The 17,377-nt window shown below is 46.9% G+C and overlaps 1 protein-coding gene across 15 annotated transcripts in view; it reads right to left on the bottom strand.

Annotated features, from left to right (window-relative positions):
- Window positions 1-17,377, bottom strand: part of B4GALNT1 (beta-1,4-N-acetyl-galactosaminyltransferase 1) — a 159,824-nt gene that overhangs the window by 35,485 nt on the left and 106,962 nt on the right. The window contains exons 1-2 of one of the 15 annotated variants that reach the window (XM_053289383.1): window positions 4,018-4,042; window positions 1,311-1,422 (exon numbers count right to left, since the gene is read on the bottom strand). The exons of 8 other annotated variants lie outside the window; for them this stretch is intronic. Coding sequence is in view for 4 of the 7 variants with exons in the window: in XM_053289368.1 (XP_053145343.1) it covers window positions 260-303 (44 nt within the window). In the remaining 3 variants the exon portion in view is untranslated. 6 more of the 15 variants (XM_053289372.1, XM_053289376.1, XM_053289373.1 and 3 more) reach the window with 6 other exon arrangements.

Raw genomic sequence — 17,377 nt, forward strand, 5'->3', positions numbered from 1 at the left:
TTTTCACAAGAGCAGACCTCTCAAACCTCCACAACTGCTTTCAGTTGTCACCTGGCGACTGGTATGCCTATTTAGGAGGAAGCTGGCAGGGTGCACAGAGCAGGTCTGGCCCAACCAGAGCAAGTCAACCCACTCTCTGCTCCTCAGTTCCCAAGCCCTGCCCACCTTTCTCTCCTTGGTACACAAAATGCACAGAGAGAGGAGCAACTTATTTCCCCAAGCCCAAACCTTGATGCTTTCCCTTTCAGTCCCTCCTTACCCAACAGGAGAGTGGCAGCAACTCCTGCTCACACCACACCTCATCTCTCCCCGAATCAAACTTTACCACCTCTCCTATCTGCAGCAGGTGGCAAGGAATGGAGCAACAGGAAGCACAAGTCCACACTTCCTGTTGCTTCATCTCTCCTCCCTGCCCCCATTCAGATACGACAAAATCAGATTGTTCTAGTCACTATGCCGAAATTAAAATTTCATTACCCTAAACAGGAAGCACCTTTTTTCCCTACATGATCTCCCCCAATGTAGAAAGCAAAACAAAAAACCCCAACCAGCTGAACCACAACCAAGGCAAAGGAATAAACTATTTGACACCCTGCCCATGTTAGCTACAGGCAACATGCATCCAATCATTTTGGACTTTGAGCTGCATGGAGATCTCCACCCAGTGTTCCCTGCAGTGCAGCATTAACAGTACAATCCATTGTACAAAGGACAGGTTACCAAGAAATCATCAACCAAAAAGCACAAATATTTGCATTTGCTAATCACCTTAACACAGCCATGAAATCTCTGGCACATCAATCCACCTACAGTTTGCAAAATGCTAAACACAAACACAAAAGAAACCTAATCAAATAAAACTTTATGAAACATTAAAAGTGAAAGGAAGCCCCCCCCCCGCCCCCGAAAGGAAGACTCCGACTCTTCCATTGAACACTGGAAGCTATCTTATAGTCAGACCACTAGTCCATCCAGCCCAGTATTTTTTGCTCTGACCAGCTGCAGCTTTCCAGTCTCAGTTAGAGGAGGTCTTTCCTAGTGCTGCTACCTGAAATCCTTTTTACTAGAGATGCTGGGGACACACATGGAACTCTCTGCATAAAAGCATGTATCCTAACCTCTGAGCATACCCATTCACACAAGGCTTTTAAAAATATGCAGCCAGACACAAAGTGTGAAGGGGTGTTTTCTGAAAGAACATCTGAACAGTTCAAAAATCCAAGTTTTGATGTAAGAGGATACAAAGAGTGATTGGCAAGAAAAGTGAGTAATCAAGGCTTCTCTAGAACCCAAACCATGTTGATGCGTAGCCGTTTCTCTTTTCTCTGCCAAAGACACTTCCTGCAGACTTTATTGTTCCTCCCACAAAGTATTTACACTTTCCTGCTGTCGAATTCCCAGCTCTGAGGATTTCCTCCCACTCTGTGTAAAAGAAAAAAGGAAAGATTGTGCCTTCGAGTTGGTGTTGACTCCTGGCGACCACAGAGCCCTGTTGTTTTCTTGGTAGAATACAGGAGGAGTTTACTATTGCCTTCCTCCAGCGCAGTATGAGATTATGCCTTTTGCTGTTGTCACTGAAGTGAGCATCTGCCTCCAGCAACAGTCTGGGAAGCACACTGGCACTAGGCTTCTAAATATCATGGAAGACTCTAGCCAACCAAGTATCTGTACACAGACATGTGTTGTTGCAGTAGCACACATTACATGCACAAATTGCACTTGCATACCATTGCACAGTTCTGAATTTCCCTCTAAAATAAGTTCTGAATTCACCGTGCTTTTGAGCATATGAAGCTGCCAGATAGAAGCTCTCCATTCATTATCTTCAACTGGCAGCAACTATTCAAGACCTTAGACAAAGATGAGTATTTCCTAGCTCTGCTACCCAAGATCCTTTCCCAGGGATATTTCAGGTGGAATATCCTGGTTACAGTCCGTTTTCTATACATTCCCCAGGATCCACAGAAAATCTACTTGATTTTAATTGATGGGAGTTGTAGTCCAAAAGCCATTGTGGGTGGAAGTGATGGAAGTTGTAGTCCAACATCTTTTAAAATGTGTTTAAATGGCTTCAGTCTTTTTAGTGTATATTTGTTGGTATAGCCATTTTCATTTGTTTTTATGTGTTTTATGTTATTTTATTTTGCATAAAACCCAGATAATGGGGCGTCCATATAGATAAAATCATCATTTTCATCTGGGGACCCATGTTTGAGAGCCCCTCCTTCAATGTAAGGAACAGGCATCTTCTCGTTAAAAAAAGCAACAAAAAACCAGAAAAGAATACATGAATACAGCATAAAGTATAGAGTTTTCAGCAATATGTATTGTATGCAGCCAGGAGACTGGTGTGGGGACAGAAAACCAGGCAGCAGTCTCCTGGATATTCTAATCAGGGGCCTGCAACACCTTCCTTATGAGGCAAGGCTACAGCATCTGGGACTTTTTTGGTTTGGAAGAGAGGTGACTACAGGGAGACATGACAGAGATTTATAAAATTATGCATGAAATAGAGAGAGTGGATAGAGAGAAATTTTTTTTTGCTCTCTCACAACACAAGAACAAGGGGTCATCCCCTGAAACCGATTGCCAGGAAATCTAGGACCTTCAAAAGGAAGTACTTTTCTACACAGCTATGGAATCACACAATCTATGACATATTCTACACAATCTATGGAATTCTCTGCCACAAGATGTGGTGATGGCCACTAGCTTGGATGGCTTATAAAGGGTCTTAGAAAAATTCACGGAGAACAAGTCTATCAATAGTTACTAGTCTGATGGCTATAGGCCACCTCCAGCCTCGGAGTAAAGATGCCTCCAAATACCAGTTGCAGGGGAGCAACAGCAGGACAGAGGGCATGCCCTCACCTCTTGCCTGTGGGATTCTCGCATCTGGTGGGCCACTGTGTGAAACAGGATACTGGACTGGATGGGCCTTGGGCCTGATCCAGTAGGGCTGTCCTATTTTAACATAAGCATTACAAGCATGGCCCTTTTTTTCATTTCCTCTGTACAATATTGGAGAGTAAAGGTAAAGTAAAGTGTGTCGTCGAGTCGATTTTGACTCCTGGCACCCACATCGCCCTGTGGTTTTCTTTGGTATAATACAGGAAGGGTTTCACCGTTGCTCCTCCCACACAGTGTGAGATGATGCAGCATCTTCCTACATTGCTGCTGCCCGATATAGGTGTTACCCATAGTCTGGGGAACACACCAGCAGGGATTCAAACCAGCAATCTTCTGCTTGTTAGTCAAGCATTTCCCCACTGCACCACTTAAGGTGGGCACAACATTATAAATCCAACACAAAAGGAAACCTCTTCCAGGAAACCTCCTGCCTTCCTCAGGGTTCACCCCACAGCCTGGGGAAAAGGTCCTCTGTGATCCATACCCGCAGTTGTTGAACACCATTTAGCCAATCAATGAAGAACAGCCCGGCTCCATTTGATCTTTAACGGGAAGCTGCTGCTCGCCCCCAGTAGAGGCTGCCTGAACCAGCAGCCTGAGGCTATGAGGCGGAGCCAGCAGGAGGGCGGCGGATGAGAAGTTGCTGGTTGTGGGGCCTGGAGGCCTCTCCTCAGCTGCCCCCGCCCCAACGTATACTCTAGCCGCTGTGTGGGCATTTGTTGCGAAAAGCCTCTCGCTGTGACTTCTAGCCTTAAAGGGCTCCTGCGGCCCTTGGGAGACGAGAAGGGCAAGTGCGAGGGACGGAGCTGCCCAAGGGGCTCACAACAGGCGAGCGAGGCGCTTGCTGCTTGCATTTCCTGGCAATGCGGCTGGAATATGGGGCTGCTCGCTTTGCAGGGCTGAGCGGGGTGGGGGGGGCTCAGTGGGAGGCAGCGGCTGCTGTGCCCTCGAGGCAAATGGACAGCCTCTCAAGATTCCAGATTCCCGCCTGCCAAGCTTAATGGCCCATCTCTCCTCCATAGAAGGGCACTTGCTCTCCGCCCCTCTCGCCAAAAAAAGTTAAGCGAGGCGTTGCTCCTCAAGTCCCCCCCCCACCCCCGCCCTCACCTCGCCATAGACGAGGACGAGTGACCATCTGACTCTCCCCGCAAGGCAGGTCGAGGCGGCCTCTCCCCTCCCAGTGGACGCGCTTCGTAAGATTGCACTGCTGATGAGCCACCCTCTCTGTATGTAGGCACCACCTGCCTGGTTGGAACCAAGCTCGTCCTCCCGACTCCGCGGTCTCATCCCTGGCTGCCGCCTTCCACGTAGCTAACGGGCGTCACTTTAAACCACTTCTCAGATAAACACACGTAACCAGCAGTTGTGTTAATAATTCTGCAAATAGTTTGACGGTGTCGCCGCGCAAGGCTAGACGACGAGTAACATTCTTAACCGCGGTAGTAGTTCTTGACTCTCCCCCCTAGTCGGGTATGCAGAGAGAGGGACAACCTAAGAAGCAACTCCTTACATTTTGGGCGGGGAGGGGAGAGAGGAGAGACGCTTTGCGGCGGGGGGGGGATAATCTGTTTGGGGGGATGAAAGTATGGGTTCGTCTCGGGTTTGACCGAGAGGCAGGGCAGTAAAATCAGCGGGGAATTCCTCAAATGTTTGGGGAGAAATCGAATCTGCAACCTTGCCCCTAGTTCCTGCCTTCTCCAAGGGAGAACGCGCAATCGGAAATTTCCTTCACGGGAATAATATGCACTTCAGGGGTGCAAAGATAGGGGAAGCCTAAGGGGGAACTCCTCTCTTAAATTTTTTGTAGTGGAGAAAGACACTTTTGGGGCAGAGATATGAGTTATTAGAGGTTTTCTGAGGGAAATTCAAAAGAGTGAGGGGGAAACTGCGTCACTACTAAGGCATATTTAAAGGCCCTATCCACCCCCAGCACAGTACTTCCACTTCCAGTGACTGTTGCTGATGTCTATCTTATGTTTCTTTTTAGATTGTGAAACCTTTGGGGACAGGGGTCCATCTTATTTATTTCTCTGTGTAAACTGTCCTGAGCCATTTTTGGAAGGGCAGTATAGAAATCAAATAAATAAATAAATAGGGGGAGGAGGGAATAAAAGGGCTTGAAATACATATGCACACGCACGCGCGCACACACACAGGCAAAGGGGGACCAGAAAAAGCAGAAGAGAGAATGTGGTAATGATGTGTTCAGAAAACCAAAGAAACTCCATTTTGCCTAGAAAAGCTCATTTTAACTTAAAGTAACCTAGCCCAAACTCAGGGACATCACGGCCTCTCGTGATTAATGTCATTATTTCTCTCCAGCTAAATTGTATCTATGAAACCTGTTAACATAGTCAAAGTTCTCACTGTTTTTCGCTGACAGTTAAGAAAACAGGATCTAACCAAATAAGGAGTAATCACCAGATGGACAATGAATCATTTGCATGCGTACTAGATACTTGGCCATGTATACTGTGTCTAGGGTGTCGGCATTATTTAGATTGTTTATATAAATGTAAGATGCACCTGTAACCAAACTGTAATCAGTTTGAGAACATGAGCCTATTGATTACCTATTGCTGACTGCAGAGCAATAAAGCCTCAATTAATAATTCCCAATCCTTGTATCTGACTGATTGGTTAAGCGGACCCAGGAATGAGCCCCATCCACATCAGTAATCTGAAGTGCATCACAAGCCTGAGAGGACAAAGTGTATCTGCACTACATTACCATTGTGCCCACATCAGCAAGCACAACACCTTGGCTCAAAATCACTCTCCCTGTGCTGCTGAATTCAGAGCAGGGAAAAGAAAACAACTAGAGAGGGAAAGTTCAGCAACCTCTTTCTTCCACCCACACATCTTTCCTTCACAGACTCCTAAGCTGCTTTTTCATTTTTAAAAAAGACAGCCTGCAAAGGAAATAATCACATAATTGTTTGTGATATACCCACGCAAACCATCCACGTTGGGAGGGCAATCTAACCTAAAACTAAGGCCTAGGGAACCACAGCACAGCCATCTTAATATGAAGTCCCATAACTCTTTATGCCTCTTCCACCCTGGAAACTAAGGGGTTAATTCTCCCAGCCCTCTCTGCATTGGGAAGTAACCTTTGCCTCTTAAGGAGTAAATATGCTGCAGCTGCTGGTATCTTACTCTTCCGCTGAGAGAAACCTAGACAAGGATTGGGGAAACAGAATAAGCTATGAACATGGATGTTGGGAAACTATGAACAGTGGATGTTGGGAAACTGAGGCCTAGGGAACCACAGCACAGCCATCTTAATATGAAGTCCCATAACTCTCTATGCCTCTTCCACCCTAGAAACTAAGGGGTTAATTCTCCCAGCCCTCTCTGCATTGGGAAGTAACCTTTGCCTCTTAAGGAGTAAATATGCTGCAGCTGCTGGTATCTTACTCTTCCGCTGAGAGAAACCTAGACAAGGATTGGGGAAACAGAATAAGCTATGAACATGGATGTTGGGAAACTATGAACAGTGGATGTTGGGAAACTGAGGCCTAGGGAACCACAGCACAGCCATCTTAATATGAAGTCCCATAACTCTCTATGCCTCTTCCACCCTAGAAACTAAGGGGTTAATTCCCCCAGCCCTCTCTGCATAGGGAAGTAACCTTTGCCTCTTAAGGAGTAAATATGCTGCAGCTGCTGGTATCTTATTATTCCACTGAGAGAAACCTAGACAAGGGGCAAGGAATGGGGAAACGGAATAAGCTATGAACGGCGGATGTTGGGAAACTGATATGAGTTAAGGGATGGTCAATTGTTCGTTCTGATGTAAACAAAGGTGGATCTGCACTGATGATAGGCTTTGCATTTTTTCTAAGACTTTTGTTACACCATGATAAGATGACTAATCTACACTCTGTGTATAAATACTTACCTGTAACTGGGGGTCTTCGCTCTCGATTTGGGTGCACCCCGAAAGCCTTACTTGCTAGCAGTAAACATCCCATAAGCTTTTCCCTCTGTGTGTGTGTGTGTGTGTGTGTGTGTGTGTGTGTGTGTGTGTGTGTATTATTTGGCGTCTCGTACAAGAACCGGCTTTCACGGTTATATCAGTTGGTGCATTGGCCAGGAAACCGGGGGAGCACCAGCCTCCCAGTCTGTGAGCGGAGGGACCGACAAAGGATCCACTAGGACACCAGACCAGCGCGCATCGGTGAGGTTTTGACCGAGGGAAGGACTCCTGTGGATTCCTGAAGTCCGTCACTCGCTACAAACTGGTGACGCATCAGGAAAAGCTTGGTTCGTAAAGGAACTTGGTTCACAGAGGAACCGTGGGGCATCCCAGTCAAGAGTGAAGACCAAGGAACGGTGAGTCCAAAGGGCAGAGGGGGGCAGAGGTACTGGCAGATGGGCAGTCCGGCGTTAAAGAGGACGTGTCACCTTTGTAGAAGCCATGGGCAACACCCAAAGCACGCAGAGTGTAAAAAACAACAACAACAACAACAAAACCCAAGAAGACAAGGATTGTAGAATAGAACAATATCGGACCTCTGAAAAGTATACAGTGTACTGTGCTTGATTGGCCAGCAAACTCGCCTGACCTGACCCCATAGAGAATCTATGGGGCATTGCCAAGAGAAGGATGAGATACATGAGACCAAACAATGCAGAAGAGCTGAAGGCCGCTAATGAAGCATCCTGGTCTTCCATAACACCTCATCAGTGCCACAGGCTGATAGCATCCATGCCACGCCGCATTGAGGCAGTAATTGCTGCAAAAGGGGCCCAAACCAAGAACTGAATACATATGCATGCTTATACTTTTCAGAGGTCCGATATTGTTCTATTCTACAATCCTTGTCTTCTTGGTTCCATGTAATATTCTAATTTTCTGGGATTGTGGATTTGGGGTTTTCATGAGCTGTACGCCATGATCATCACAATTATAACAAATTAAGGCTTGACTTATCTTGCTTTGCATGTAATGCGTCTGTCTCATATCAGTTTCACCTTTTAATTTGCATTACTGAAATTAATGGACTTTTGCACGATATTCTAATTTTCCGAGTTTCACCTGTATTTTCTCTTTCCTCTGCATCTGCCTGCGCCCCACTCCTCAATGTTCCCAAGGGTGGGGGAACCCTCAGGAGCAAATTTTCAGGGAATGCAGAGGGCTCCTGGAGGAAAGGGGAACATTGTTCCTCCCTGTATTGTGCGACCAGAAGCATTCTGCTCACACAACTTTTACTCTTGGTGCTACCCAATTCTATGCAATTGTTGTGTCTTAATATTAACAAGTATCCCAATAAAATAGAATTTCCACGTAAAAATCTAATAAGCACATTAAGTGTACTTATTATTATTTGCAAATAACATTTCAGTTCAAATATTTTCAGCGATTGGAAAAACCTCTGCAATTTATACAACACATAAAATTAACATGGATGGTATACTTTTAATGCTTTATTTATAGAATTCAAATGTGGAATCAGATCCCAATCCACTTGGGGCAGTGGAAAATTCCCCCATTCAAGATCTTCTAGAAAACTCCCTTCACCAGTAATATCAATGTAATCACTGTATCCTTAGATTGGGAATATGGGTATAGGCTCGGACAGCTGTTGGACTACAACTCCCATCATCCCCCAGCTACAGTGGTCAATATACAGATATGATGGGAGTTGTAGTCCAACAACAGCTAGAGGGTCAAAGTTGTGAAGCATTGAGTTGGAAACTGGTATTATAATTTGCTTTGCTGCCTAACTTTATCCCATATTCCCATCCAGCCTTTATCTATCCTCTCTAATAAAACGCTTGGTGTCCGTCCAAAAGTAGAGGCCTGCATAAAAAACAATACACTGTGGCACACATTCAAGATCCTGAGACTGCACAACAATATAAGATCAAAAGACCCTGAATTCAGCAAATGGCTAATCACAGTAGGCAACGGAGACACACCACAGATTGAGGGATTACAAGAAAACATCTTTGAGATCCCATCAAGCATCATATGCAGAACAGATATCGTGAGAGAAATTTTCGGAGAAAAAATACAAGTTCAGAATATCCCAAACCTAGCAAAAAGATCCATCCTTTGCCCAAAAAACAGTGATGTGGACAGCCTCAATGACCAGGTGCTCCACATATTAGAGGGTGAACCAATAACTTATCTCAGTTCAGACTCCATAGATGACACCACTGAAGAAGACGCCAAAAACTACCCAGCAGAATTCCTACATGACCAAACACCCGCAGGCATGCCAAAACATACACTCACCCTGAAAGAAGGCACAATCATAATGCTGCTAAGAAACCTAAACACAAAAAAAGGCTTATGCAATGGAACCCGCCTAATTGTCACACACCTGGAAAAAAATATCATACTAGCAGAAGTTATTACAGGATCAGCACAGGGAGACATGGTCTTCATCCCAAGAATTGATTTGGCACCAACATGCACTGACCTGCCATTCACCTTAAGAAGACGACAATACCCTGTCAAATTAGCATTCACAATGACAATCAACGTCACAAGGACAAACCCTAGAAAAGGTCGGAATCTATTTGCCTGAACCCGTGTTCAGCCACGGGCAATTATATGTCGCGCTATCAAGAGTACAAAGTTTTAAAGATGTCGTGGTCAGGGTGCTGGAAGGGCCAGAACAAGGAAGACTAATACCAGACTCAGAACAAATATTCACCAAGAATGTGGTGTATAAAGAAATACTATAAGGGCGGAGGGGGAGTAACAAAAAAAAATAAAGACTACTTATTACACAAAACATAGCCTCATCACTATGTAACAACAAAATGAGGGAGAAGGAAGAACAAAACAACAGAAAAAGGGGGGGAAGGGGGAAAGGAGAGGATAGTAAACAGGGACAAAAGGGAAAATAAACAGCAACAAACAAGAGTAAACAAGGACAATGGAGAGAAAGGGGGGGGAAGGTACAGGAAAACAAGAACCAAAAGACAGTGAGCAAAAACCAGAGAGAAAGAGAGAGAAAGAGAAAAGGGGGGGGGAGGGACACACAGAAACACACACACACACACACAGTCAAGGGAAAGCTAGCGCCCGTTATTATAACGGGCTTAAAAATACTAGTCCTTAATAGAGTTCTTCCTTGATCTTAATCAGACACAAAAGGTTGCATGATTTTGGGGTAGGACAAAGAGCTAAACTGGTTAACTTTAGAATATTAGCTATGGAGGTGGGCGAGCCTTTTTTTTTTTTTGTATTTGCCCTTTTACCTCTACAAGGGCTCTGGGCATGGCACTGCTGTTGGTCCTAGGGAGAAGTGGAGGCAAGGCCAGCAAAAACATGAGCTCATTTGTATTTCAGAATAGGTTCAAAATTCTGCTGCCAAGGAGAAAGTCAGCAGAAGTGCCTTTATGCTAGTTTGGGGGAGAACAGTGGTGATGAGGATATTAATTGATTTTGTCTTGTTAACTGCCCTGGGTATCTGGATGAAGAACAGTATGAAAATATAAATTAAAAAAATACATACATAAAGTACCAGTGGGACTCTTTCTGACTGACTGATTGATTGATTGATTGATAGTTAAATTTATATACTGCCTTTCATTAAAACAATCCCAAGGCAGTTCACACAATTTTTTTAAAAAGACTATTAAAAATGACACAATTAAAATGTTAAGCTAAAATATAAAACAAATCTGATTAAAAAGATTTAAAACACAAGCATAAAAACTATACAAAATACAAAGAAGCAGCAGTAGAGACAATCATATATATATATAAAAAAAGCCCAAATTTCACACACTTTCCTGGGTAAAAAGCCCAAATTTCACACGCTTTCTAAAAACTGTGATGGAGACGGAGGAGCAAATAGCCACTGGAAGAGCATTCCAGAGTCTGGGGGCAGCAACAGAGAGAGCCCTGTCCTGCGTGCATGACAACCGAGCCTCCTTCATTGTCGGCACCTGGAGCAGGGCCCCCTCAGATGACCTTGTCAAGTGGGCAGCAACCCTTGGGAGCAGGCGGTCCCTCAGGTATCCTGGGCCCAAAACGTTAAGGGCTTTAAAGGTCAAAACCAGCACCCTGAATTGGACCTGGAAACAAACTGGTAGCCAGTGCAGCTCTTTCAAAATGGGTGTGAAGTGATCCCCCCAGGCAGCTCTGGATAAAACCCTAGCTGCTGCATTTTGCACTAGCTGCAGTTTTTGGACATTCTTCAAGGGCAGCCCCACACAGAGCGTGTTACAGTAATCCAGCCATGACATGACTAAGGCACTGGTAACTGTGGCCAGATCTACCTTCTTGAGAAAGGGACGCAGCTGGCGCACTAGCCGAAGCCGTGCAAAGGCATCCCTGGCCACCCCCTCCACCTGAGCTTCCAAAATCAGAGCCAGGTCCAGTAATACCCCCAAGCTGTGTACTTGCTCCTTCAAGGGGAGTGCAACCCCATCCAGAACCGGTAAAATCTCCTTATCCCGATTGGCTCTCCTACTGACCAACACTACCTCCATCTTGTCCAGATTCAATTTCAGTTTATTAGCCCACATCCAACCCATCACGGCCTCCAGCCCCCGATTCAGAACATCCACTGCCTCCCTAGGATCACGTGAGAAGGAGAGATAGAGCTGAGTGTCATCTGCATATTGCTGACAACTCAGTCCAAATCCCCGGATGACCTCTCCCAGCGGTTTCATGTAGATGTTAAACAGCATGGGGGACAAAATTGAACCTGCAGGACCCCACAGGCCAATGGCCACAGAGCCGAGCAACAGTCCCCCAGCACCACCTTCTGGACCCTCCCTCCAAGAAAGGATCGGAGCCACTCCAATGCAGTACCTCCAATTCCCATACTCAAGAGGCAGTCCAGAAGGATACCATGGTCGATGGTATCGAACGCCACTGAGAGGTCCAGCAGAACCAACAGGAACGTACTCCCATTGTCTAGTTCCTGGCATAAGTCATCCACTAGAGCGACCAAGGCAATTTTAGTTCCATATCCGGGGCGGAAGCCAGATTGAGAAGGGTCCAGATAATCCGTTTCATCCAAGACCCTCTGCAGCTGGGACATCACTACACACCAGAGGCGTAACTAGGGAAAATGGCGCCCAGGGCAAGCACTGAAATTGCGCCCCCCCACCGTGCGCGTCCCCCCCGCCGCCCCCTTAGCTAAGCAGGGTCCACCCTGGTTTGCATATGAATGGGAGACTAGAAGTGTGAACACTGGAAGATATTCCCCTCAGGAGATGGAGCCACTCTGGGAAGAGCATCTAGGTCCCAAGTTCCCTCCATGGCAGCATCTCCAAGATAGGGCTGCAAGAGACTCCTGCCTGCAACTTGGAGAAGCCGCTGCCAGACTGGGTAGACAATACTGAGCTAGATAGACCAATGGTCTGACTCAGTATATGGCAGCTTCCTATGTTCCTAAATACTACTGCAGCACACACACAAGACACCTGTCCCATCCTGACACTCAGCCAACTTCCATAATCAAGATCCTACACACACACACACACACACACACACACACACACACACACACACACCACAACTGCCTACTCCTAGATTTACAAGGAATACAAGCCACACCTAATGGCACAGCAGGGAAGTAACTTGCCTAGGGAGCAAAAGGTTGCGGGTTCAAATGGAAACACCTATATAGGACTGCCAACTCTGACTGAAGCGATATGTGGGGGAACCCCCCCCTCCAATATTTCACAATATCAAGCCATTTACATCTCTAGGATAGTTTTCAATAGTATCCTGGAGATTCATGCCATTTCCTGGAGATTCATGCCAACTACATCCATGACGTTATTTGCTGCAAAAAGTGGAGTCATAATCACAGAAATTGTCACTGCATGTCCCTCATGAAACAATCTTTCTTCACAAGGGCAAACATGTGTGTTAAGAAACTGAATAGTACAAACAAACCATAATTTTATCTTTATGTATACACACACATACACACGCAGAAGTGTGGCAAATAAGGATAAACACACACACAGAGAAACAGTGTTCTCTCTCTCTCTCTGCCAGAACCTACATTTTCAGTTATAGCTTTTGCATTCAAATACATTCAGTTAGAGAGAGAAAGAGGGAGAGATTTAAAATAAGATCATTAAAAGTAAGCAAATCTGTATGTATTGTCTGTGCACAAAATCCTCAACATTTTCAAATAACATATTAATAGAAAAATACAATTATTGAGATTGTCTGGGAAAACATCTTGCCCTAGAAAATATGAAAGCACTGTGTTCAAAGGACATGGAAAATAAACCCCCTTTCTTTATAGACCTGTCCCCATGGGATTTGGCAGAAGACAGCCTAGAGAATTTCTAAGAAATGTCAGGTTTTCTTTACTTTGTTCTGAACAGAAATAATTTTGGCTCAAAAGGTAAATTCGATTGACTGTAGATTTTACTAAATGCGAATTTAGTTGTGCAAGCAAAGGGAAACCGAGAGTGTACTAAATATGACTACATTTTACAACCCCTTTCTTCCCCCTTCGTTTTTTTGATAAGCACTTAAGAGAAGCCTATTCACTGGAAGCTGCCAATTCTTTTATTTACAATGAGAACATCACCGGAGGCTCCACCCCAACAGCCCACCAGCGCGGGCTCCAAACCAGCCCCTGCCTGGGAGACTCTTCTTCCGTCCAGCAAGAAAGGGCCACCGGGACCAAGTCTCAGTTAAGAGAGTTCCTCCCCGCTGTCCCATTACTCTTAAATGATTCACAGGCTAATTTAATTCCCGCTTTCTACCCAGTTTACCTTGAAGTCTTTTGAGAGAGACCAATATCTACTTTTCTTTCTCTGGATTAGAACAATGGAGTGGGAAGACAGACTTTGAATGACCCGAAACCAAAAGCAATGTTGCTGCCAGCTTATGCAATAGCTGCTGTCCTGACGCCCTGGCGGGACCAAGTCTCAGTTAAGAGAGTTCCTCCCCGCTGCCCCATTACTCTTAAATGATTCACAGGCTAATTTAATTCCCGCTTTCTACCCAGTTTACCTTGAAGTCTTTTGAGAGAGACCAATATCTACTTTTCTTTCAATTGATGGCTCTCAGACTCTCTCTCGGTAGCAGGTGGTGTTCTTCCTGTTCGAGGGAGGGAGCGGCCGGCAACGCAGCGGTGCGGCTTGCAATGCAACCATTTACTGAAACTAATAGCAAGGGAGTTAGGGGATCTGGCAGCACCGCGGCTTGCATACATTACCAGCAAGCTGCCATTATTGGGGAGGAAAGGACAGGCACGGACGCCGATGGCAGCTACACACAGCAGGGAGGGGTTCAACACCATCCTCTGCTTTACAATTCAGTCTTGCACAGGGGTGGGGAAGCAGCTTTTGGTAACACTTTGGTTTTGGCTTGGAGGAAATCCAGCTTTTTGGTTGTGGCATGCGCGACTGGGGGGGGCGGTGCCGCGGGGCAGGGAGTGAGCGTTCGTCAGTGGAGTGATATGAATGATGAAGAAAGGTCCGTTGACGAAGCAGCAAGCAGGCAGGTACTGCAACTTTAGGCGCCCACGCTGTGGCACCCAGGAGCAATGGGGGGGGGCGCCGGGACCCGGGGAGGGGGAGGGGGACTGCTCAATGCATCCCACACTGCTGTGCACAAAAAAATTTTTTTGGAAAAAAAAATTTTCGCGAAAGGCAGGGGCAAGGTGGGGGCACTTTTTGGCGCCCCCCCCCACATGATCCAACAAGGTGGCGCCTGGGGCACCTGCCCCCCCTATTGTTATGCCTATGCTACACACTCTTATCACCTGGCCCAAAAAGGGCAGGTTAGAGACAGGTCTATAGTTGTCCGGGTTGGAGGAATCAAGGGAGGGCTTTTTAAATAATGGTCTTACGATTGTCTCCTTGAGGCACGATGGTATCCTGCACTCCCTTAATGAAGCATTAATAATCACCTCCAATCATCTGCCTGTACCCCTCCTGGCAGCTTTTATTAGCCATGAAGCACAAGGATCAAGAGCACACAATACCACCTGCATACTGTCCTGGATCTTGTCCACATCCTCAGGCTGCACCCAGTGAAAAGAATCCAACACAATAGGACCAGATGGTACCAGAGGCACGTCTGCTGGAACTCTGGAGTCCAAATCAGCACAGATGTCAGTGACTTTATCTGCAAAGTCACACGCAAACTGATCACAGTGGGCTGTAGATGATTCCTCCTTTATTACCTGGGGGTGGGGGGATGTGTGCAGCAATGTCTTTGCTACATGAAACAGATCTGCTGGTCTGCACTGAGCAGATGCAATGGAGGTGGAGAAAAAGCATTTCTTTGCCGCCCCACCACTACCACGGAGTAATCCCTAAAACAGGCTCTAGCCCGTGTTTGGTTGGATTCGTCATGACTCTTCCTCCAGCGTTGTTCCAGCCATTGCCCGAGTTGTTTCATCACCCTAAGCTCCGAGGAAAACCAAGGAACCAAACAGGCTCCACCATGCTGGAGAGAGCGCTTAGGAGCAACCATGTCAACAGCCTGGGCTGCCTCTCCGTTCCAGAGATTCAACAGGGTCACCAGCTCTGGACACTGGAAACTCCCTGAGGGCTGTCTGGAAACCAAGCGGATCCATAAGCCTCCGGGGGCGGACCATTCTTATCGATCCACCACCCCTGCAGAGGGCAGATAGAGCAGTCAAACTAAAGTCCACCAGATGATGTTTTGTCCATGACAAGGGAGTTATCCCAAACTCCCCCACCTCCAGATCATTTATTTTGTCGGCAAAAACCAGATCCAGAGTATGTCCTGCCTTGTGGGTAGGACCCGGTACAAGCTGAGACAGGCCCATGGTTGCCATGGAGGCCATGAAATCCTGAGCTGCACCTACTAGGGGAGCTTCAGCATGGACATTGAAATCCCCCAAGACAATAAGTTTGGGGGAACCCAAGGCCATTTCCGAGACCACCCCTGCAGCTCAGGTAGGGAGATTGAAGTAGGCTTGAGTCCAAAACATTTCGGAGGCCATTATAGGCGCCTCCGAAATGTTTCAGCAGCCAAGGCCATTTTGGCTTTCGGCGGTGGGGGGCAGGGTCCTTTAAGGACGGGGGAGGGTGCACTTACCCCTCCCGCTGCTTTTCCCCTGGCAGCACTCTGATTTTAGGAAAATCAGAGTGATGTACCTCCCTGCCACCCCTTTCCCCTTTTTATTTATTTATTACATTTATCTCCCGTTCTTCCTCCAAGGAGCCCAGAGTGATGTACTACTTACTTGAGTTTCTGCTCACAACAACCCTGTGAAGTAGGTTAGGCTGAGAGAGAAGTGACTGGCCCAGAGTGAGTCACCCAGCAAATATCCTGGCTGAATGGGGATTTGAACCCGGGTCTCCCCAGTCCTAGTCCAGCACGCTAACCACTACACCACCACGCTGGCTCTACGGTACCAGAAGTACCGGCTGTGCGTGCGCCCGTTGCGTGCGCACACATGGCCGTACGTCTGGTGACGAAAGGGGGAAGGGGTGGCAGTGAGGTACTCTGCCGCCCCATGGATTTTCCTAAAAATGGAGCACTGGCGGGGGGAAAGCGGTGGGAGGGATAAGTGCACCCTCCCCCACTCTTAAGGAGCCACCCCCGCTGCCACTGAAACGTGGTGGAGCCGTTCCGGGTTCAAGCCTAGACTGAAGTGCAGTGGGGTGGTCGGTACACCAGCAGAATCCCCAGCCTATCTGGGAGGCCCACCCTCAAGGACCAACCCTCAAAATTCTGAGATTAAGAACATAAGAACAGCCCTGCTGGATCAGGCCCAAGGCCCATCTAGTCCAGCATCCCATTTCGCACAGTGGCCCACCAGATGCCGCTGGAAGCCAAAGGCAGGAGTGCCCTCTCTCCTGCTGTTACTCCCCCGCAACTGGTACTCAGAGGCACCCCGACCCCAAGGCTGGAGGTGGCCTACAGCTCTCCGACTAGTAGCCGTCAATAGACCTCTCCTCCATGAAGTTATCCAAACCCCTCTTAAAGGCATCCAGGTTGTTGGCTGTCACCACATCTCGTGGCAGAGAATTCCACAAAGTTGATTATGTGTTGTGTGAAAAAGTACTTCCGTTTGTTGGTCCTAGATTTCCTAGCAAACAATTTCATGGGATGACCCCTGGTTCTAGTGTTATGAGAGAGGGAAAATAATTTCTCTCTATCCACTTTCTCCACACCATGCATGATTTTATAGACCTCTATCATGTCTCCCCGCAGTCATCTTTTTTCTAAACTAAATAGCCTCAGGTATTATAGCTTAGCCTCATAAGAAAGGTGCTCTAGGCCCTTAATCATCTTGGTTGCCCTCTTCTGCACCTTTTCCAGTTCTACAATGTCCTTTTTTAGATGTGGTCAGGGGCGTAACCATGGGGGGCGGCAGGCAGGGCACGTGCCCTAGGCGCCACTCTAGGGAGGGCGCAAAAATGATGGCTACCCCCCTCCCCGCCCCCGGTCGGCAGTCCCCAAATTCTAGCTGGTTCCTCCTTCTCCTGTCCCTATTATCCTGCCTGCAGCCTGCCTTCTCGTGGCGTCCCTGCTCTG

Source organism: Hemicordylus capensis, chromosome 2 (assembly GCF_027244095.1).
Source record: "Hemicordylus capensis ecotype Gifberg chromosome 2, rHemCap1.1.pri, whole genome shotgun sequence".
Classification (NCBI taxonomy): Eukaryota; Metazoa; Chordata; class Lepidosauria; order Squamata; family Cordylidae; genus Hemicordylus; species Hemicordylus capensis.